Below are 23,275 nucleotides of genomic sequence, written 5' to 3' on the forward strand. Positions count from 1 at the left end.
TGATCCAATATTAACATCAAAAAGGTTTAACACCATAATGATATGGTAACAACACAAGGGAAAGATGCCCCTTCGTATGCTAGGAGGGTAGCGGAATTTAAGCGCAGCCGACAGTCTTAAGGATGACCCCCGTCCTGGAAGGCCTGTCAATATTGCAACCCCAGATATGGTTAATAAATTTCACGATATAACCGACAGACGAGTCACACAAAGTTATATAGCCAGTAGAGCTGGCATTTCACAGGAAAGAGAACATTCCATTCTGACCTAAGATCTTGCAATGAGAATGTTTTTGGTCAGATGGGTACCAAGACTTGTGACAGTTGATCAGAGGCACACCAGACGCACATTATCTTGTGCTAATCTTAATTCTTTTGAGGAAGATCCTGCCAACTTTCTTCAGAGACTTGTCACTATGGATGAAACTTGGGTCTATCATTTTACCCAAGAGGTCAAACAACAATCGAATCGAAACAAGAGGCTCAATGGGCCTGTATCGCTCACCTGGCTCTACAGCAACTTTGAAGTCGATTGAGGTCATTTCTACAGATACTATTCTGATTACATCTTCATTCAAATATCACAGCAGGATAGGTTTAATCATATCAATAAATGTTCTAGTCCTTCATTCCAGCATACTATTGGCCCAATATCCGGTCTCGGACACTCTTGGCTATCGCAAAATTATTGTTTACAGATTTAAGCCAATTTTACCTGTGACCTTGAATGTAGGTCAAGGTCATTCATCTAACAAACTTTGTATCCCTTCACCCCAGCATGCTACAAGCCTAATATCAAGTCCCTTACCCTCTTCGTTATTGAGAAGTTGTTTGAAGATTTTAGCCTTTTTGACCCATGTGACCTTTAATGAAGGTCAATGTCATTTATTTGAACAACTTGGTAGCCCTTCAACCCAGCATGCTACAGGCCCAATATAAAGTCCCTAGGCCTCTTGGTTATTGAGAAGTCGTTTGAAGTTTATAGCCTATTTCACCCATGTGACCTTGAATGAAGGTCAAGGTCAATCATTTTAATAAACTTTGTAGCCCTTCAGCCCAGGATGCTACAGGCCCAATATCAAGTCCCTGGGCCTCTTGGTTATTGAGAAGAAATTGTTTAAATGAAAATGTTGATGTAAAGACGGCCGGCTGGACGACGCACCATGGCATAAGCTCACTTGTCTTTCGGGCAGGTGAGCTAACAATGGAAGCACCCTGGCTCTCCCCGCCAAAGGCAAAGCCTGTTCCATCAGCTGGGAAAGATATGGCTTCGGTTTTCTGGGATGCAGATGGTATTCTGCTGATAGATCATCTCCACAAGTGACAATCAATTGCACATACTATGCTTCACTTCTGAGGCAGTTACAGGAAAATATTAAACTTAAACGCTGTGAAAAACTCACTAAAAAAGGTGTGCTATGCCATTAAGACAATGCTCCTGTTCACAAGTTGTCATTGCCATGGCTGCCATACAGAATTGTGGCTTTAAATTGATCGAGCATCCGTCTTATTCGCCTGATCTCGCTTCATCAGACTTTCACCTAATTCCAAAACTGAAAAGATATTTCAGGTACCCACTTTCAGTCTGATGACATCATACATACAGTGGAATTTCTGAATAGCCAATAAAAGCAGTTCTATAAGTGGCATTGAGATCCTTAAACACCACTGGCTAAAGTGTAGATACTGAAGAGGATTATGTTGAAAAATAATACATGTCCGGCAAAATTCAAATCCTTCAATATGAGGCTCACAACATATCAATCTGCTCTCGTTAATACTTGAGATTAGGTGGTCATGATATAACAAGAAATTAAGGTCAGGTCGGAGGCCATTTGCGAGTTATGAGGGGGTAAAGTGGGGAGTCAATTTCCAGATTGGCTCAAATTTGACGCAAATGAATATTTTTGGAATCTTTCTTCATATTTATGATACATTGATATGCTGAAAATATTACCAATAGAAAAAATAACCCTTAGTCAAAAAGTAGGTCATAACAGAAAAAACTGGAGTGTACTCTAAATAAACCGCGAAGCGGTTTATGAAAAGAGTACACTCCAGTTTTTTATGTTATGACTGTATAACAGAAAAAATAATTTATGTTAATTCTTATAATTTAATTTCGTCTTATACACACCAAGATATTTCACTTTCTTTGGCGAACTCTTTTCTGTGATAAATTATTACGCAACGTCATCAGCCAATCAAAAATGACGTCACATTTCGCAACGTCAAAAATTTTGTTATGGAGGTATAACAAAATTATTTCAGCCAATGAAAAGGCGTGTTTCATACAAAATTAAATTATATATTCTAAACATTAATAAATAATATCGTAATATCTATGCACAAATAGGATTGCCTACTTTGAATATTCCAAAAATGGTCAACACAACAGGTCTTGAAAGACTATATAATAGTTAAAAAAAAAAAAGAATAATTAATCAGAATCATTCTTCTGTGCAGACTAACACAATTTGATCAAATTTGGTCAGAAGCATGGGTTAAACAGTGAATAAAATTCAGATGTTGTAAAAACAGGTCTGGCTCCCCTGAGGTTGGAGGGGCAAGGTCAAAAAGGAAATAAGGGGTTGACCTCTTAACAAGACAATCTTTATGGCCTGATGGATTTTTACCACATTTGTTACACGTGTCAATCAAATAGGGGAAGCATTTCTTATGACAAGAGGCCCAAAGGGCCTTAACGGTCACCTGAGATTTGTAATATTTCAGTTAATTTAATTGACCCTTTTTGGCCCCGCCCATTAGCCCCTGGGGGTCAGTCAGGGCCAACATGTGCATACCATCAAACTGTTATCCAATGCTGATAATGTTAACCAAGTTAGAATGAATTCCAATCGAAATCAAACAAATTAAAGTCAAAAATGTGATTTCCCTATATAAACTATAGTAAATTTTACCCCCTCCTCAGGGGCAAACGCAAGACCCCTGGGTAATGAAATTCACAATTTTGGTAAAGCACCTTAAGACCCTTCCATTTATGATGAGTGTTTGATTCCACCATATCTGAGAGTAGAGAAGAAGATTTTTGAAGTTTTAGTCAATTTGACCCATTTTAGACCCGCCCCTCAGGCCTCTGGGGGGTGGGGACCATATAATTCACAATTTTGGTTGACCTTTAGCCATAGAAGCTTCCAGCCAAATTTCATTGAATTTGGTTTAGAGGTTTTGGAGAAGAAGTCGAAAATGTAAATTGTTTACGGACGGACGACGACGGACAAAAGGGGATTAGAATAGGTCACTTGAGATTGAGACTTTGTCTCAGGTGACCTAAAAATGGAGATATTGTTTGAATTTTATCAGCAGAATCTATGGGTCAATAAACCTTTTAACTGAACAGTAGCCTGTGCCCTCAACCTCCTTCAGAGGGATCATAGCCCAATAGAGGAAGAAAAGAATGTTACTTAAGGGGAAATATTGACTCCTATGTCTGGTACCGAGGGGCAGTTCCCAAAATGGAAATCATTTGCAATAGAAGTTAGGTTCGAGTATTTTGTCACAATAATTACAATTGTTAGGTTATACAGGCCTTCTAGCCTCTTCTCAGCTTTTCATGATATAAAAATATTGATTTATCAATCAAAACCAATCCCACTAGGATCTCTTCCACAGTTGCATCATAATCATTCTATGACTGGTTGATTTGACAATTCACTTACTGCTATAACAGTATATTAAAGCTGTATTGAGCTGTATGGCTAGTAACTGCACACAACAGTGACTTGAAATGAAAACAAAAATATGATTTCTGTCCTTTTTTTTTTTATTGTACACCTATATTTACTCATTATTCTCAGACCTCAATCTGGCATTTGGATTGGTCACTTTGATGGACAACTGCTGGGCACGCTCAACGATTTCTTTCCTCTTTCTACTGGATACGTTATGTGCGATCTCTGCAGCAATGGTTCTGTTTTGCATCAAGAGTACTTCAAGCTCCTGTAAACATAAAAGAGCTTTTTATATACAAAATTCGAAATCTCTGATCTACAGGCCCCTTAAGCCTTTATCATCAATGACATCCAATTTCTCTGTTATCCGACCTCGAAAATAAGTAAATAACGTAACACTAAGTGATTTCTATTTTTGATATATTCTATTTCTGTGCATGTCAGCATCTTAAAATATTTATATTTTTACAAATTGCAAAATACCAGACACTTATAAATAGAGCTGTGTATCGCAAGGCTGGTAGTGATATGATTTGTATCGCGATACAGGGGTCACGATACGATACGTATCACGATATATGAGAAGCTGATGACCTATCAGATATCTGGTATTCCATCGTAGTCATCATGTTTTGTTTGTGGTTTTTCTGGAATATTTGAGTGTTTATCTACATTTGTTACAAAAAAACACTTCCTGTCCATTTCCCATAAAACGTTCTTGAATTTAGATAATTTGGATTTGAAAAAACTCCAACAGGCAGTTTTATATTATAGGCTGCTGAACGGCCTTGTCAGCCATGTTGTTTACTACAAAACGTAAGCTAACGTTGGTCAAGGGATATAACTACACATTTTCAAGTATCGCGATACAAATCAAGGATAGACGATACATCGATGAATCGTAATACCACTACTACAATAAAGCATCTGTGCCCCTGTCTGACTAGAATTCAAGTAATTATTACGTCTCACCTATCCTGCTTTATGGGTACTTCAAGTTTTAAACCCAAAAATTCACTTGAAATTTTGTTATTTAAAAAAAAAAAAAAAAAAAACCCATTTTAATGTCCAGTGATTTAAATAATTTTGTCAGTTTTTTTTCTATTACAGAATTGTTTTTGTTGCGAATATAAAACATTTTCCGAAATAATATTAAGTTAAGTACCAGGTACAGGTAGTCCTATACTTTGTCTAGTCATACAGTTAATCAATCATCACATTTTTAATTCTCATTTTTTTGTCACAAGTCCTTATTTCAAATATGACCCGTTTAATGTTATTGTTTTTGTCATTTGTTCAATGTGTGTCAATAAAACTTCAGATTTAACCTCAAGTATTCCCCAATTTGTTTCAATTTTTGACCATTTCATGTATACACAATACATATGGTATCGAGACATCTACAGCAATATGCATCGTACCTTGAGATTGCTGCTGATACACAGCACTAGAACCAAGTTATCATCGGATTGATTATGATTTGTAATTTATAAAGCACAATTCATCTGTTAATGTTATGCTGTGTTTGTCAAAATAGCCAATAGATTTCAGAGAAAAAAACACAAGTTCTGCATCGTAAAAACTTCTCTATCATTGCATTTTGTTTGTAAATGGGATATAAACATTTTGAAATGCACTTATATGGACACCATATGCATGCTGCACAATGAACCAAATCGTCGTCAAAAATAGAGTTAAACAGCAGTGAATGGTTTCACCCCTATTTGTTTGTCAGGTCTAAAAAATCATTTGAAAACTGGTTTTTTTCATCAAACTTGTATACAGTGGCAAAATATTTCTGAGTGAATTTGTAAGCAATCTTAATAACAGCCTCCATGTTTTCCAGATATTCATTAGTATATCTCATTATTTTCAATGCCCATCTCGCCATTGTGATTTTTTTACCTTAACATTGTGAATGCGAAACTTCCTGAAACCATCTGGCATTAAGTGCCTCGTCTTCTTGGCAGTTCCATAACCAATGTTGGGCATTTTGAACTGCCCCTTGAAGCGCCGTCTCACCCTGTTGTCAATACCTTTGGGTTTCCTCCAGTTTTGCTGCAAATAAAATGTTTAATATTGATAAATTATAAAAGAATTAAAAGGGGATTTCATTTTCTTGAATGCTGGTAAATTATAAGGGCCCATTCCCAAAACAGTGAACAGGGTTTGCATTCAGTATCTTAAAAATGCAAAGTTCGCAATGAAGCTGACCCTTTGAAGCTTAGAAAATAAAGAGGACTTCATTCAAAATATACAGAAGAGTCCCATTTGATCAGGGAATTCTAAAAATAAATGTCGCCTTTCATGATCGAAAGGATATATACAGATGATGCACTGACTGGTAGTCTGTCATTGTATTTTCTTAAAATCTCTGATCTCCACCTAACAATAACATGAATAAGCGAAATTGCAAATTTAGGGCTTCAAGTACCACTTTAGACTTTTGTACTTCCCAAAATTGATTGAAGAGGTGTGTCTATTTCACTACATTTTTACCCTTCTGATTTGCACCTTATAATTAAAGCAAAATTTATTACTGTACACATTGAATATATATATTTATATATGAGAGAGTTCCCAAACTGATAGCTCTAGATCTATAGAATGAAACATTGATAAAATGCTAAATGTAAATATTTTAAGATTAAAAGGTATCTCCATTCATCATATATACGGTAAACCTCCGGTTTGTTCGAACAAAATTAAATAAATATTGACGAACCTGTTCGAATTATTCGAAATTATGCTTCAGAAAATATGCGCGAGTTCGAACTATTCGAGACAATATCGGCGAAAATCTCGGCAGAGTAAAATCATTAGACACAAACACATCCATCATAAATCTGATACGTAACAACGGCGGCCTGAACAATGGCACATTTATAATTAAGTAAAATGATAGTTTTTCATTTAATTCAATATTAATTGATCGTTAAACGTTCTTCATTTCGCGATAATTATGATGGTTTTTGCGCGAAGCCGCTCGTGGATCGGCTACAGTAGGCCCCAAAACAGTACAGTACACGTTTCATTTGTGACACAAAAGTTAAACATTTGTACAGTATAATCTTTGCATGATTATATTTTTTATCTGAATGAGAAACTATCACTTTATTATTGTAATAAATGGTCTCTTAAATACACCAAAAGCAGTTTTCATAACCTGTTGTCACTGCTGTAAAAATAGGCGATATGTGCTGGTAAAATTAGGTCAGAACATCAACATGTCTGCTTTTAAATATGCCCAGTCGTATTATCTACAAAACATAGTTGATACCTGCAAAATTATCCATCACTAATTGGGACACCTGTGGATTGTTTTGACTGGATATGAATGCTCTTCACGTCACTCGGCACGATCGGGCGGCCGATCCTTTCAACTTTACCGCAAGCGACACCTCGCGTGGCCTGCTTACCTAGCGTGAGGTCGCAGGTTTTCAGGTAATACCTTGATTGACAATACTTAAGAGATTGTCCAGTCACAATTAAATAATGATAATGCTAAGCTAACACTAGTTATATGTGAAAATACACGGACGATTTCTTAGTTTGCCATACACAGCGCGAATACAAATATCGCATGTTATTTATACATTGTCAGGGCCTAAATTTTGCAATCAGCTGTCTCGTGCGTGGTGTATTTTGCAATGTAACAACAACTGAATTAAAGCTAAAATATGTGGCATATATTAAATCACAGACGCATTCTAATGATCACGCATACAATCTTATAACCTAAACGTGCTTGTTGATCAAATTTAAATCTTGGCATTTTTTCTGGGCCGGTCATCGGGGCCGGGTCGTCGCGAGCTATTCAATGGAGTTTGCCTACTTTACGTTCTTCATTTGATAAGTTCGAACTATCCGAAATGGTGTCAGTTATAAACAGCCAGTGTTCGAACTATTACTAGCTAAAAAAATACTGTTTTTCTTGAAAAAAATGTGTGTTCGAACTATCCGTGTGTTCAAATTAATCGGAGGTTTACCGTAGATGTATAATGATTAAACAATTTAGCATTTATCATATGGCATATTTATTTTTGTCGGTGCAAAATATAATGTAATTAGAGACCACAAAAGATGTTAATTGTATTATAGAAATTCATCTAAAAGTGGCTTCTCAGGACTCAAAGTGGTGCCTATTTTAGTGGCCATGGCGCCTTAAATTCACTATTGGCGACCAGTTATTTACCTATAAGGCGCCTGCATGGCGACTAAAAAAATGGGTAAATTTGCGATTTGGTTAATCTTTCAAAGGATGCAGTCAATGCTAATGACCTTCACAGTCGAAAAAGTTACAGAGAGATGTTATATTGTATTAAAGAATTAAAAGATATATTTTTTAAAGTTGAGACAACTTGGCCGGGCTACTAACTTTTCCAACTCACGTGGCGCCTAGATTTTATGACTTGGTAGCCAAAAAGGCCACCTGGTAAAATTGGCCACTTTGAGCTCTGCTTCTTTCCTTACACCAGACAACTGTCCATCAAAATGTCTAAGATCTTGTGTTGGGGACAGAGGACAAGAATTAATACAGCCTACAGAAAAGAAAACATCTGAAAAATTCTTACCTTGACTTTGTCATATCTGTCAGACTGGTGGCGAATGAACTTCTTGTTTCGCTTGTGTACATTTCTTAGTTTAACAAGTGGTCGGACAGCCATCTTGCTTCTGAAAAAAATATAGAAGTACTCCAGATTTACAGGACAATTTTGTGTACATATATGCTAACTGATTAATCTTGATACAACTTTGTAATCATTGGTAACTATGTGAAAGTCTTTCCCTTTCATTAACATTTGTGGCAATATAATCGCATAACATAACGCGTACGGTACTGTCTGGCAGATACTTATCATGATCATCTTCAATAGATCTTTGGAAATTAAAATGAGAACAGAAGGAAAGAGCATTGCTTTATCAAATGTTTCACAAGCTAGATGCTCGTGAATAATTGCTTTCCACAAAAATGGACAACACTCGAGTCTCTTAACAAAAGCAAACCTTGTCAAATACTTTCAAAATTAAAGCTATCAAATTATTTTAAACCCGCTTTTTGAAAATGCAAGTTCCTTAATACAAAAGACTCATAAATTGCACCTCTAACCTCTAACACCATGGACACCTATCTTCAGGATTGAAAGGCAGTCTACGTCAAATTTATCGCACAGATTATGAGATACAGACAACTTAATAATGAATTTAAGACAATCTCCATTGCAACTTTGCAGCCAGTAGCTATTTATTATATATCGCATCTAGTTACGATTCCGACTGATAAATGATAACCATACATGTCATACAATCAACAGATTAACATATAGTGGTATGAGAACTTATATTATATTTTAGCTCACTCGGGAAGTCCTAATAGCTAAGAACTGTAAACAAGTAGCGAGTAACAATTCTACACCTAATCGAAGATGCACGTTACAAATGTCGAGTTGAAACTCTTCGGGAACTATTTTAACCATAAATTCAAGGACTTGATGAGGATTAATTACTGAACCGTTCTAAGAAATATACTGATGATAAAATACATTCATGTCAGCATTTCAAACTTAATTAGATGGAAGATGAGAATAGATTTTATTATAACAACAAGTTTCAGACCTTCGACTGCCAGGAAGAAGACGGAAAAGGAAATACACACAGTGTCGACCTCTAACGGCATTTACACGTATACCAAGGCAGATAACTCCCATGTAACCAAAACTTTTCTATACTTTTTTAAAAGTGTTATTTAACAGAATGCTTTCCGTGTTCCTATATAAGGTGTTAGCATATTTAAGTAGTTGGCTGTTAATTCTTTTAAATCAGTATTAATGATATGGTGTTTGAATTTCTTGGCAAAAATGCATAAAAATACCAGAGAAATACATAGACAATCTGAAATACGGGAATATAACAGTTAGGCCTATTGAAGACCAGCGAGAAACTTATATTGTAGAAAGATTGTATTATAAAAAGCATATATGTAAAAATGCTTAGTGTATTTTAGATAATGATATCAAGTTCCATGTTCTAAATATCTATAATCCAAATGTAACAAGTCTTTACTCATTGGATTAAAATATGTGTACTTTGACTTGGATGCCGATATATCTAGTTCAGACATATAAATAGTTATCTTTACTTCAAGTAAATATAAATCTAATGAAAATATACTTATCTAAAAATGAAAAAGATCACACCCAATTCGGTTCTATTTGCCTCACATCCTTGTTATACATCGAAATGATTGACCTTTTCTACTCTCGGCAAAAGGCTATGTTATAAACTAGTGTGTCGTCGTAATCATTTATGACGTCACAATGAATATGACATCACACGATTGCCTCTTTAGAGAAAAACAAATAGCCCCTATTCCTAGTATGCAGAAGTTTAAAAAAAAATAGAAGTAGGGGCTTTTTTTCCAACACCAACAAGATGTACACGCCTGTGGTTGAAGAAACCCAAGTAGACATATTCGTTATCATATATCTAAATTCGCCTTTATCTTATATGTAGGTGTTTTGTGAAAGCTTTACGAGTTAGGCCTATATGATATACAAAATCTTACATACCATATGTGGCTGTGTAATATGGAATTTATTCAACTCGTCCCATAATCTTGTATGTCATTACCTTTAAGGCTGGTCGCGTACCAAATTATTGAACACGTTTGATAAATCCCGCATTACATAGTCACGCTTTGTATAGTAAATCCCGCTTCAATGTTAGTTTAAACATATTTTATTGACATGAAATGACAAAGGGATTCGTCAGAAAGTTTTACTAACTTATAAATGACTTCTCCCGTAATAATGACATAATGACAGATGGCATATGCAAATATTCTAAAATATGATAAGGAAAAGACAAGAAAAGACAATGTAATATGTAATAATTAATAATTGACTTTATCAGAAATAATTTTTGTTTTGTTTTGCAGCTTTGGCGATTTTTATATTGTCAGCTGGAGAAATGTTAGGATCACCCTTACAGAGAACATCTACGTTTATAGGACTGTACCATAACAAGTCAGTGTTCTTCTTAAGTTGACATACAAGGGACAAATTAGGAAAAAGTGATAGCAGTCTTCACAGGGATGCCCGCATTGACAATCAGGCGAATCTACGAGATTAGCTCTAAAAAGATCGTAATTTAGTGAACTTGCTCGATTTCCTAGTTGGCTGTGAAAAATATTTAGTTTTCTAGGATCATAGCTAACAAACTGCATGTTACATATATGCATCTTTTATTTACCGCCATAGATTTGTTTAAATTAGACTTGAAGGAACTTAGATCGAGAAGGCGAGTTTTTAATATTGTTATTCAAGTCGTTCCAAAGTTTTGAAGTAGAAGGAAAGAATGAGTTTTTTTGAGAGCTGTAAACGAAATTGTTGTTCTCTAAATAAATGTGCATTTCACAAATTATCAGGAACTACGTTGCCAATATGCGTTGGCAATAAGTCGATGAGAAAATATGGTGCCAGATTATTAATTTAGAATAAAATAAAGACAGTTTTTGAGCGTCTCTTCACTTCGGAAGAGGTAACCTTCCGGTTTCTTCATATAAGAAATCTGTTTTTGTAAATATGGGTAGCCCTGTTACTATTCTTGCAGCTTCTAAATTTATTTTTTCTAATGACAATGAGTTTGTTGTACCGCAGTCGTCCCATACTTCGCATGCATATTCAAGTAGAGGTCGTATATGAGTTCATTTTTTCTAGTGAATTTCTATTTAAAGTAAGTTTTGATTTATGTGTAGCTATATATTTAGTTACTTTATTAACTATGTATTCTACATTAATGTTCCATTTACAATCGTTAGTAAGGATAACTCCTAAGTGTTTATATGCTGGTTAGTGATTTAGATGGGGGTATTGTCAAATGTGAAGGACGGAATAAATGGAAGTTGTCTATTTGAGATAACTAGGACCTCAGTTTTGGAAGGGTTAAAGGACATCAGCCATTCATTGGACCAAATATCAAGTTCTCTTAGATCACTTCTTACCTCAGCTTCAGTAATATTTAAGTTATTGGACGAGTAGGAAAGAGAGGTATCGTCTGCAAAAAGCCTAGACAGAGAGGAAAGATCACGGAAAATAAAATTTATGTATATATAGGAAGAAAAGTTTACCGAGAACTGAACCTTGAGGAACGCCAGCATTTACGGTTTTAAACGGCGATGGTAAATCTTTAATGAACACAGCTTGTTTTCTTTTCAGGCCAAAACAAAAGTACAAAGTTTAAGATGCAGAGCAAATATAACTGATGAATTCCTAAATCATCTTCTTCCACCATGATTATTGGTGAAAACAATCGCTATGCTCTGCGAAACAATAATAACTACACGTGTTCTCAATTGAGACTCTCTCTCTCTCTCTCTCTCTCTCTCTCTCTCTCTCTCTCTCTCTCTCTCTCTCTCTCTCTCTCTCTCTCTCTCGTACCAGCTCTTGTTGTATACCTTCTACCCTTCAAAGTTTGAATGCCTTAAATGATGTAGTACGTGTACTACCTTCATTAGATTTATAGTCTTCCCCGCCTATATATTTTGGGGTCAGTTATCGTTAAATGAATATCTTGCACACAAGGCTTAAGACACCAATGTGGTTCCCTTATTATTATATCTTTGGCGCAAACATTGTAAATAATACAGCATGTACTTGAGTTAACCATTGTGAGAACGTATTTCACTACTTTATAGATTTTATTTTCAGAAACGAAAGGGATACTCTTACCCAAAATCTTAACTCTTTAAACTTTTCAATTTGGAAACAATTTTGTTTGGAAACCCATATCTTTCCGTGGACCTGCATTCAAATGTCTTTTGTCCAGCAACAGGTTAGGAATGTAACACGTTCTGTAATTGCATGTTTTCATTTAGAACGAATATTCATATCCTGCCTACACTGCTCTGATGACGACCATCTGTGAGAAATTATCCGTCCGTCGTCCAGAGTTACGTTATCGCAGATAGTTTTCATTGTATTACTAGTCTTCTATGTGCAAATATGTATTGAGAGAAGGCGTAGATAAGTTGTTATAACTTGTGCCTAATCCTTTGTTATAAGGATGCTTAAAAAACTAAAAAGCTAAATGACCTATCCTATACCACTCGATTGCTATAGGAGATCACGTGGCGACACAAAAGAGGACTATAAAATGCTATCAAAGTGCCATGGACTTGACAGAGGCGTGCAAAATATTTTTACTATACGTATATATCGGGGAGCTCGATCCGTAGACGAATGAGTGCTTTTCATCGATATTTCACCATAAAGAAATTGTTAGGTTAACTATCGACGCAAATATTATGAAATTATTCAGGAGAGCATACTGAATCCAGTATTAGTAGTCTGATGCAAAATGATTCCCGAAATAACAGAAAGAATGGCAAAAGGCAAAGCCTGAAGTACAGGAAGCAGAACAAAATCGGTTTCCCAGATGGTGTCCAACTCGGAAGAATCTTTCGAATTCAAAAACGCTTTGATGGATGAACAGTGTACTTGCAAGAAGGGGTCATCGAGTGTGATCGATGTCACAACCATTTCTGCATCAGATGCCCGGATTTTGATTCGAAGAGATATGAAATATTATCAAAATTAGATCTGATGTGGTTTTGTCCTCCACGCAGAGTAACCATCGATTCTAAAGGACAGAAAATAGAAGAAAGATGCAATCAAATAATGCGAGAATATGAAGCTAGGGTTGCGAAACTTGAAACATTAACACCAAAGTGGAAATGAACTTGATGAGAAGAAATAATTTCTGAAATAAAAGAATAGAAATAGAGAGAAAACAGCATTATTCTTTTGAAGTTCTGGAACAAACTCATCATTATGGAAAGAAACGTGTAGAAGAAGAGGCAACACTAGTATCTAATTGAAAACTTATTAGAAGTATGCGGGATATCGAAGGGCCAGGAAAAGTAATACGACAAGGGGAGAGAACAGAGTCCAGGGACACAGCAAATAGGCACCGTCCTATTCTAGTTCGCTTTTAAACGCAAACACCAAAGAAAGGAATGTTTTTAAATAGTAGAATTTCTTTTCCTCAATACAAATCAGAAACGATTTAACAAGATATGAAAGAGAATCAGAGAAGTCGTTACAGGAGGAAGCGGAGAAGAGTTGACCTTGAATTTATGGGTGGAGAAATTATATGGATACAAGGTGAAATGCCGAATCAAATTTTATTATTAGGTACTGTATACAGACCAGAAGGCTCATGTCATCCCTTTTGGGAAAATTATAAATATTCAGTGGAGAAAGCTTTAGAAATTACATCCAATGTGATAATAGTTGGAGATATTAATGTTGATTTACTTACCTTATCACATAATCATGTTTTATATCAAATAATGTTAGAACTAGATTTGACAAATGTTATTAATGAACCAACCAGGCATGGAATGACAAGACATAGTTTACTAGATCCAATTTTAATAAGTGATATTTCTAAATGTAATGATTCACATGTCATTGCAATTGACCGTACCATTAGCGATCATGACGCTTGTGTAATATTTTTGTCTGTACCAGTAAACCTTTCTCGTACTTATACTCGTGAAGTTTGGTTATACAAACATGCTAATTTTAATAAGTTTAACGTTTTGATAAATCATTTTGATTGGACCTCATTTTTTCAAAATTTTGATTCCGTTGATATTGCTAGTGTTAAATTTACCGAGCAGTTTTTATCTTTTGCTGAAGAATGTATCCCTAAAAAAATAGTAACTATAAGACCCCATGATAAACTTTGGATGAACTCTGAACTCAGGAAAGCTATGCGGTTACGAGACCGGTTCCATAAAGAATTTAAACGTGTAAAATCAACCTCCAATCAAGTCAAATATAAAAACCAAAGAAACAAGGTTAATAACATGAAAAAGCACGCGAGGGAATTATTTTATGATGTTGGTGATGTAATTGATAAACTTGATACTAGTAATCCTAAATCGTATTGGAAACTTGTTCGTAAATTAGTTAAACAGTCTGCTTTGCAGGAAGTTATTCCACCATTAGTAAATCCTGATAATGGAAATGTTGAACTTGATGATACTGAAAAATCTAATATATTGAATAATTATTTTTGCTCCATTTCAACTATAGATGATAGGGATATTCCATTACCAACATTTAACTGTAGAACAAATTCTTACCTTGATTCTCTTGTTGTTCGATTTGATGAGATTTGTGATATCTTAAAAATTCTCTGAATAGGAAAAGCATCTGGTCACGATAGTATTAGCGACCACATGTTAAAATACACTGCAAATTCCGTATGTAAACCATTGGCAATTCTTTTTAATATGTCATTAAACCAAAATGTTTTCCCTACTATTTGGAAGAAAGGAATTGTTTTACCCTTATTTAAAAAGGGGGACAGGCATGTGGTGTCCAATTATCGCCCTATTACTTTGTTATCATGTATCGGTAAAGTTTTCGAAAGAGTAGTGTTCAAGTATATTTATAATTACTTTCTTGATAACTCCTTATTTTATGAAAAACAATCTGGTTTTATGTCTCGTCATTCTACAGTACACCAACTAATAGAAATGTACCATAATATATGTTGTTCTCTTGAGGAAAAAAAACACACCTGTCTTATTTTTTTGTGATATATCAAAAGCATTCGACCGTGTATGGCACAAGGGTTTATTGATTAAATTAGAAGCATATGGTATTAGAGGTAATCTATTACGTAGGTTAAAAAATTATATATCGGGACGGCAGCAACAAGTTTTAGTAAAAAATGTATATTCTGATCAAGGCCCCACAAATGCAGGTGTTCCACAGGGAAGTGTCTTGGGACCACTTTTGTTTTTAATTTACATAAATGATATTGTTGATAATCTGAATAGTGTTTCACGTTTATTTGCCGATGATACTTCCTTGATGTTTTCTTCATCATCTTGTGTAGATATTCAACGATCTTTAGATAGTGACTTACAGAAACTTAATCAATGGTCCCAAGACTGGCTTACTAAATTCAACCCACAAAAAACTGATGTATTATTCATAACAAATTCTAAAAACGTGCCACTTATGCAACTTACTTTTGGGAATGAAATTTTGAATTGTGTTGAAAACCATAGACATTTAGGTGTAACGTTTAGTTCAGATGCAAAGTGGTCTCTACATATATCAGAAATCCAAAAAGCTTGTATGAAAAAAATATCGGTATTAAGAAAATTTAAATATTTGTTGAATAGAAAGACACTATTGCGGATATACAAAGTATTTGTGTTGCCAGTATTAGAATATGCATGTGAATTATGGGATGGTTGTTCTCTGACAGACGTAAACAAGCTCGAGCAAGTTCAACTAGAAGCAGCAAGAGTTATCACAGGCATGCCTTCTTTTTCTAGTAAACAATCTCTATATAAAGAATCCCAACTTCAACCATTATCAGAAAGAAGAAAATTAAAGAAACTTTCACTTATGTATAAACTTCATAATAATCTAACTCCTTCTTATTTAAGTAATATACTTCCTCCAAGAGTAGGGGAGCGTAATATGTATAATGTCAGAAATAACCAAAACTACACTGTCCAAAATTATAGATTATCCATTTCTTATGAATCTTTTTTTCCCCGTCTACTGTTAGGTTATGGAATAATTTACCAATCGATGTCAGAGAGCAACCATCCATCAATTGTTTTAAATCTAAAATCCAACACAACCTCGACGCGTTGCCTTTATTTTATCATGTAGGAAACAGAAAGTTAAATGTTTTACATACAAGGTTGCGACATGCTTGTAGCAGTTTAAAATATGATTTGTTTCGAGTTAATATAATTAATGATCCATCATGTGAATGTGGAAATGAATGTGAAAATGTTGTGCATTAATTTTTAGAATGTATATTATATAGAAGACAACGTCAAATTTTATTCAACAACATTTCTCAATATTGTAATGTCACAATCAATGTTGTTCTTTGTGGTTCTCCAAACCTGTCAGATGAGCAAAACGGATATATTTTTAAATCCGTACAGACCTATATTAAAAATAGTAATCGGTTCTAAGGTCACTTAAGAATATTTCACTTCAATAGATCCCTCCCACTTTTTTTTGTTATTCTTTTCTTCTTCCTGGCTTTTCAGCTCTCCTCTTCTTAACAAATATCTAACTCTAGAAACTTAATTGGTGATAGTGTATATTATTGTAGATATGTTATAAATATACAATGTATTTTGGGAGAAGGCGTTTCTAAGTTGAGATAACTTGTGCCTTATCCTTGTTGTTATATTGAACAATAAAAAATATGTTTAAATCAAATAAATCAGGAAGCGGAACCGACAGAAAGGGCGCCTTTCTGATTGCAGAGTTGGCTCCGTCACTCCAAGAAATGTTAGATGCATTGTATAATAATGAATGGAAGTTGACACTTATTGTCGATAAAACAAAACTCATGATCTTCAGATACGGCGGTAGACAGCGGGACAATGAAATGTGGTTTTATGACAATGTAGATATTAAAGTCTTTGATGAATTGAATTATCTTGGAATGTTATTCGATACAATGGGGAAAAATGACTCGAATTCATGTTGCTTATCAAGGTAGGAAAGCTTATTTTGCCATAAATAGTAAGTTGAAAAGTGGCGATCGTTCAATTAATATTAAGACACGATGTTCTGTATTTGATACATTAACAGTATATTAGGATATGGAAGTGAAATATGGAACATCATAAAGCACATGACGTAGAAAAAGTGTATACCATTTTTTGTAAAAGTTTACTTGGAGTCAATAAATCTACAATGTACATGCAATGATTTTATTTTTGTATTTGGAATTAGGCATATTCCCATTATATATAACCAGGGAACTATTTTTTTAGGTATTGGCTAAAACTGAAAAGTACTTCAAATTGTGTATCAAAAGCGTGTCTGGATCATAGAATTGAGTCGAATAAGGAATAGATAAATAGGACTAACTTATCTCTGACATGAAACTGCAGTTGATTGTTATATTGATAGTGTAAAGGAAAATAGAATTAATTAAGGATGTGTATCAACAAGAAATCATTAATAGGATTAATGATATGTCACGAGGAGTATTATATCAACATTTAATTGATCAATTTTTGTTTGCCATTTTATCTAAATAATTAAGCCTTTCAAAAGTGTTTATAAAAAGTGTTAAAAACAATACTTTCGTCACACACTCTAAATATAGAGTATGGCAGAAAGCTTAAATTGTGTTCAAAGGGCTAACAGATTGTGCGCACGTGGTAATTTAGAAATATTGAAGTCGAGTATCATTTTTTTTCATTACAATGTCCATTTTACTCTGATTTTGTTCAAAACTATATTAAAAATTATTATTACAGAAAGCCAAGTGTTTTAAAATTAATAAATTAATAAAACAGTTAAACAGTGTAAAAGAACTGAATAAGCTGGTAAATTTATTCATTTATAGCTTTTACAAAAAGGACAGAAAAATTAACTGTTAAATTATTGAGATGCATGTTGTTTAGAATAAGTTGACAACATTATGTTGATCATTGTCTGTTTTTCATGTAATTGTACTGTTGAATATTTATGTATATGGGCCGATAGGCCAACAGAAAAAAATGAACTTGAACACGACGAAACAGAGGAATGAGGAATATATATACATGTATAAATATATAATATCGCGTTCGTGAGCCGCCTTTGAGTAGAACAAATAGCGCATTCCGGAAACGAAACACACCGTGTAAAAAGGAGAAGCGTTTAATTGTCATTTCTTTATCTTAGATAGTTATATATAGAAAGGTCTTCAAATTAGCATCTTACTGAATTACATATAAAATTAATTTGAAATTGACGTAAATTATGATGTTGAACAATCTCCTGACAATGTATATTTTAGATATGGATGAAGAGGCATTGTTTTTGCCTGCATCCATTATCAACTTAACTTAAACTTATGATTTTGTTTTCCAGTGGATTTTATACATACTGATGTCAGTCTAGCGTCTATAGATAAATATAACTCTTTCATCCGATAGTTTTTACAGACTTTTCCTGTGCTTAATTTTCATGAAACAGAGGATTATGTAAGAGTAACAGTAACAAACGCGTGTTGTTATATCCTAAGAAAATTTATTGAAAAACAACTCCATAAAAAAGCAATTAACATTTGTCAAAATGCATGAAATAAAAATATATCAATGCATGTAGATCTATAAATACGTCCGTTGATGTGCATATCTTTTATTAAGCCAATCCAATTACACAGATGAAGTTTAGTTCAAGGGATGAACTTAAGTGTATGTCGAGAACGCCAACACGTTACGTACTGTACGCATATTTTTCAAATCAAGATCTATAGATCTATATCAACACCAAAAAACAAGCACCTGTCATTTGAATAAAACAATAATAGATCTATATAATATACATTAAAAAATGAAAGTTTCTATTGTCGCCAAGAAGAAAAAAATAATTCGATATTTCATCGCGGCTTTTCTCTACCAAGAGCTACAGGTACACAAATGTTCATTTATCAACATAATAAATTCTCTTTTTAACTATTCTTTGACGTCACTTCCTACACAAATGTCTGTATGCGCATACTGATCGCGCATGTCTAGAACCTATGTGATATTTTCTGCAGCAACATGACATGCAAGGTATTTTCATTTGCCGATTTCTCGTTTGCGCGAAGAGTTATATTTTTTTGCAATGAACATATGGTAGAGAAGTATTGAAAGAACAATCTGATCGACGCAATACATTATTTGCTGTATGGTAACAACAATAGCATTGAATATTTTAGTCGATATCCCTGTAGTCTTTTGACGGGAACAGATGGGGGAACTGGGTCACAGCCTCGTTTTCGCCCCTATGGATGACTTCGTGAGAAACCATCGTGTGTAAAGACGGACGAAGGATATCTTTGTCAGCATGATCACGTTGTTGGCGAAGGAAGCTTGTTTTCAGACACTATTGGTTTCAGACTTATAGACCAGTTTCTTGTTACTGTCATCAGTGTAAATTGTATAGTAAATCGAGCCCGATTTTCAGTGAATATTGATATGTTTTCTTCACATCATTGAAACCAACGTGTGTTTTTATGTGTATCGACTCATCATAACCTAGCAAATTATTGTTCACGTGCTTGAGAGTAAGACAGATGGTTCGTTGTAGAGACATGCCGTGAACTTCCCGTTATAAGTTGACAGTATATTTGAAAGCTAATTTGATGAGTTTATGTGGATAAAATCAATACTGGTCCTCTTGAATGATGAACAATGATGTGATGAACCAATATATTTTACCTGCTGTACATGGCATGTAGGCTGATATTGTTTATTTTGTTATCGCGTCAAGTGACACCATTCAAAATAATCTGATGTCCGAGCTAGATGACGTGTTAAAGAACATTTTTCCGGACTTCATGTAAACAATGTAATAACTGGCTGGTGTATTTGCCTCTTCAATTTGTGATATTTTTTGTTTTAACATTATTATCATGAGTTTGCTCTCCCTAAAATATGCTTTGAGATTATAAAGGGAAACGCAACACATCAATGCAAGCGGATTTTTCATGGTTTCAATAAAAGCGACATTTTGTGATGAGTCGGAAATCCAACCGTCAAGCACCACCATCACGAGATAATTCTGCTACAGCACATCGTCTAGCCGACTACCTTGGAGAAACTTCTACGCCTCTTGCAGGACACGGTATTTCTTCACCTCAGGGTGGATCTTTTGAACAAGTAGACTACAACAGTACATTTAAACCCTCTAACTCTGTATCTAGCACTATGGGTGACAGTCCAGATGGAACAGAGGAAATCAACATAGATGATCCTCCAATTGACTCTGGAAAGGTGAGAATAATATGAAATTGATCAATATAATGGCATTAAACCAGGTATCATATTTTGTTTCAAGGGTTCACCCTGGACCCAAAAATAATTGGCCATTTTGACATGATTTCAGAAATCGTATAGGCCAAAACATAGAAAATTGAAGAAATTTGAGAGTTTTGATGGGCCATTTTGGAAAATATTGGGGAAATGGCCTATGGCCCCCCTCCAGAGTTATCCCTGTGTTTCTGTAAGATCTAGATATGAACTACAAAACCACCATTCCATAATTTTGTATAACATATTCTGGTGTTACTTTGGAGGAGAAGCCTTGTAAAGTTTGTCAACATCAGATCACAGCATTCTCATTTATGATCATGTGATATATCACATGCATATCTCGGGTCTTACAGGTTTTCTTTATTTTAAGCTCACTTACGGTCAAAATACCTGTGAGCTTATATGCTATGACGCAGCACCTCTTTTGTTCATTTTCTGTCCATCAACATTTTCTTAAATCTTGCTTCTTGTCATAAACAGCTGACAAGACTTCAACCATATTTGGTGGTACAGATCCCCTGTTGACACACAAGGATACTTCAAACAAAATTTTATTTAGAACTGCATACATTTACTTTAGGTCTGACAGCCCAAGGGGCAGAGGACTGGGCCCAATATGGGAGATGGCAGTAATTAGCTTTAAAACCTTGCTGTTGGGATGAAGGTCTTTGTCCATTTATTTAGTGCAATCCTTTGGTGAAGGGGTAACTGGTGAGTCTGGCTCCCCTATACCGACCTAGTAGCTAAGGTGCAGGCCCGACAAGGAATTTGATGTAATACTATATGTTAATCCTTTAAAAGGCCTTCATCTTTATGACTTGACATATGTTTTGATCATATTTGGTCTTGAGTCAGGGCTTTTTCTGTGGGCTTTTTGGGGCCATTAATGGGCCCCATTCCCAATTGAAATTATTTCATATTTCAGCCAAATTCCCAAAATTAGCAGTTTACTCTTGAAAAAATCTTTCCCAATTCACCAATTTTCTTCCCAAAATGAGACAAAAAGGCCCTTTCCCAAACCAGTGAGAAAAAGCCCTGTGAGTCGTAGAGGTCTGAGTCGTAGAGATGTGAGTAGTGGTATAAAGTCTACAGGGAAATGTTTTACCATGATCACTGAATTTGAAAATACCCTTCCTTGTAGACTCCTGCAATAGCGACTTGTTATTGTATCTTCATACTTTGATTTGTTTGTGGGTTAACGTTTACCAAACACTTAGTGAGGTGGTGTACCATTTACCAAAAGTAGACCTTTTTGACCTACATTTTGACCTTTGAACTAAATCAAAGAAAAAAAAGTTTCCAGACTCCATTTCCTACACTACTCATTACTGGAACTTTATAAATGGGGTACGGGTTGACCAAGGTAAGGTGATGTGCCATGTATCAAAAGTAGGTTGACGCTGACCTACATTTTGACCTACATCAAAGGAAGCAGATCTAGAGTTTGTCCATTCTTGTCATATGATTTCACATTTGGTGGGGGACTATTTCACAGAATTGTCTTGTATGATCCATGCATCTTTAAAATGAAACATTATAAGAAATTTAGTGTCAGTTTAGCCTTTCTAGCTATAAGGTTTTTTTTTTTATAAATCTTACAAATTAGACCAACTTTAAAGGTCATATTTACATGCAAGATACTTTATTTTGTTGCAATTGGCAACAGTCCTTGAGTGATACAGGCCCACTGGAGCCCTAGTTTCACAGATTTTTATTACTTCTATTTATCAAGAAATACTATAATTGCAATGGAAATATTCAGTAATGCAAATCTGAACTGTCAGTAAATGACTAGTTGAAATATTAATGCATGTGTAACTTAAAAAAATAAAGAAACAGATCAGATCAATTATATTATATATTGGTATGAATATTGGACAAATTTGATCTCAAGAATTTCGAACCTGTATTGTAATGCTTGATATCCAGGAAAACCTTGGAAAATCCAGGGTACATGTTATTGTACTAGCACCTGTTTGGTGGAGAAAATAACCAAAGAATTTTTATGAAGATCTTCTGTTTTATATGTGATTTTATGTAGTGGATCAGTGATAAGTTAATATTTACCACTCATTCTGTTCACACCTGAACTATTCAAAATATATGGTGAAGTATGTGGGATCGTGAACATATATGTATGTCATCAGAAATATACAATATATCATAACTAGTTCAGTGTTATGGAAAGAAATTAAAGGACAACAGTAAATGCACAATTGTGTTCTTGGGGTCCCCTTGTTTTGACATGATACCCGTCCTCAGTGAAGACATAACCCATGTAGGTTCAGTGGCTGTATCCCTGGCACTGCTGTTTTAAGGGGAAACTAATGTGGGGCCTTGGGCTGAAGTGATGGTTATTGTTTGTAGGGTCTTCTGTATTTTAAAGGTTTTGGCTTGTCCGGACAAATTCCAAGGGAGCTATATTGCTATACCTCCAATGTCTGCATCATCTTTAGACACCTAGTTTATGTTTTTATAAAGTGTTCTGTCAATGCTTATTATGCTAATGAGAATACAGCCAAAGTATTTGACACATGTTCCTTCTGACAACACTCTTCCATTGATACTACATTCGCAGACCTTTTGACCTTGACGTTGACCTTCGGCTCACTTTTAAAAAAAAATCCCAATTTCAACCCACTTGGTGAACTGTGTTATCTTCTGATCATTCTTCTTTAACGTATTGTAAAATATTCAATGTATAGTAAATATTACTTTAGTCAAAA

The 23,275-nt window shown here is 34.8% G+C and overlaps 2 protein-coding genes across 2 annotated transcripts in view; one reads left to right on the plus strand and one right to left on the minus strand.

Moving 5' to 3' along the window:
• Nucleotides 1-3,765: 3,765 nt before the first annotated feature.
• LOC117335506 (60S ribosomal protein L32-like) lies at nucleotides 3,766-9,424 on the minus strand. Its single transcript, XM_033895544.1, has 4 exons — nucleotides 9,308-9,424; nucleotides 8,266-8,365; nucleotides 5,597-5,749; nucleotides 3,766-3,959 (listed from the first exon to the last, which is right to left on the minus strand). The coding sequence occupies exons 1-4, from the start codon at nucleotides 9,397-9,399 to the stop codon at nucleotides 3,801-3,803; spliced, it is 504 nt and encodes a 167-aa protein (XP_033751435.1). The 5' UTR covers nucleotides 9,400-9,424; the 3' UTR covers nucleotides 3,766-3,800.
• A 9,857-nt stretch (nucleotides 9,425-19,281) lies between these two features.
• Nucleotides 19,282-23,275, plus strand: part of LOC117335507 (leucine-rich repeat protein SHOC-2-like) — a 34,566-nt gene continuing 30,572 nt past the window's right edge. The window contains exon 1 of the mRNA XM_033895545.1: nucleotides 19,282-20,510. Coding sequence (XP_033751436.1) covers nucleotides 20,253-20,510 — 258 coding nt within the window. The 5' untranslated portion in view covers nucleotides 19,282-20,252. The remainder of the gene's footprint in view (nucleotides 20,511-23,275) is intronic.

Source organism: Pecten maximus, chromosome 10 (genome assembly GCF_902652985.1).
Source record: "Pecten maximus chromosome 10, xPecMax1.1, whole genome shotgun sequence".
Classification (NCBI taxonomy): Eukaryota; Metazoa; Mollusca; class Bivalvia; order Pectinida; family Pectinidae; genus Pecten; species Pecten maximus.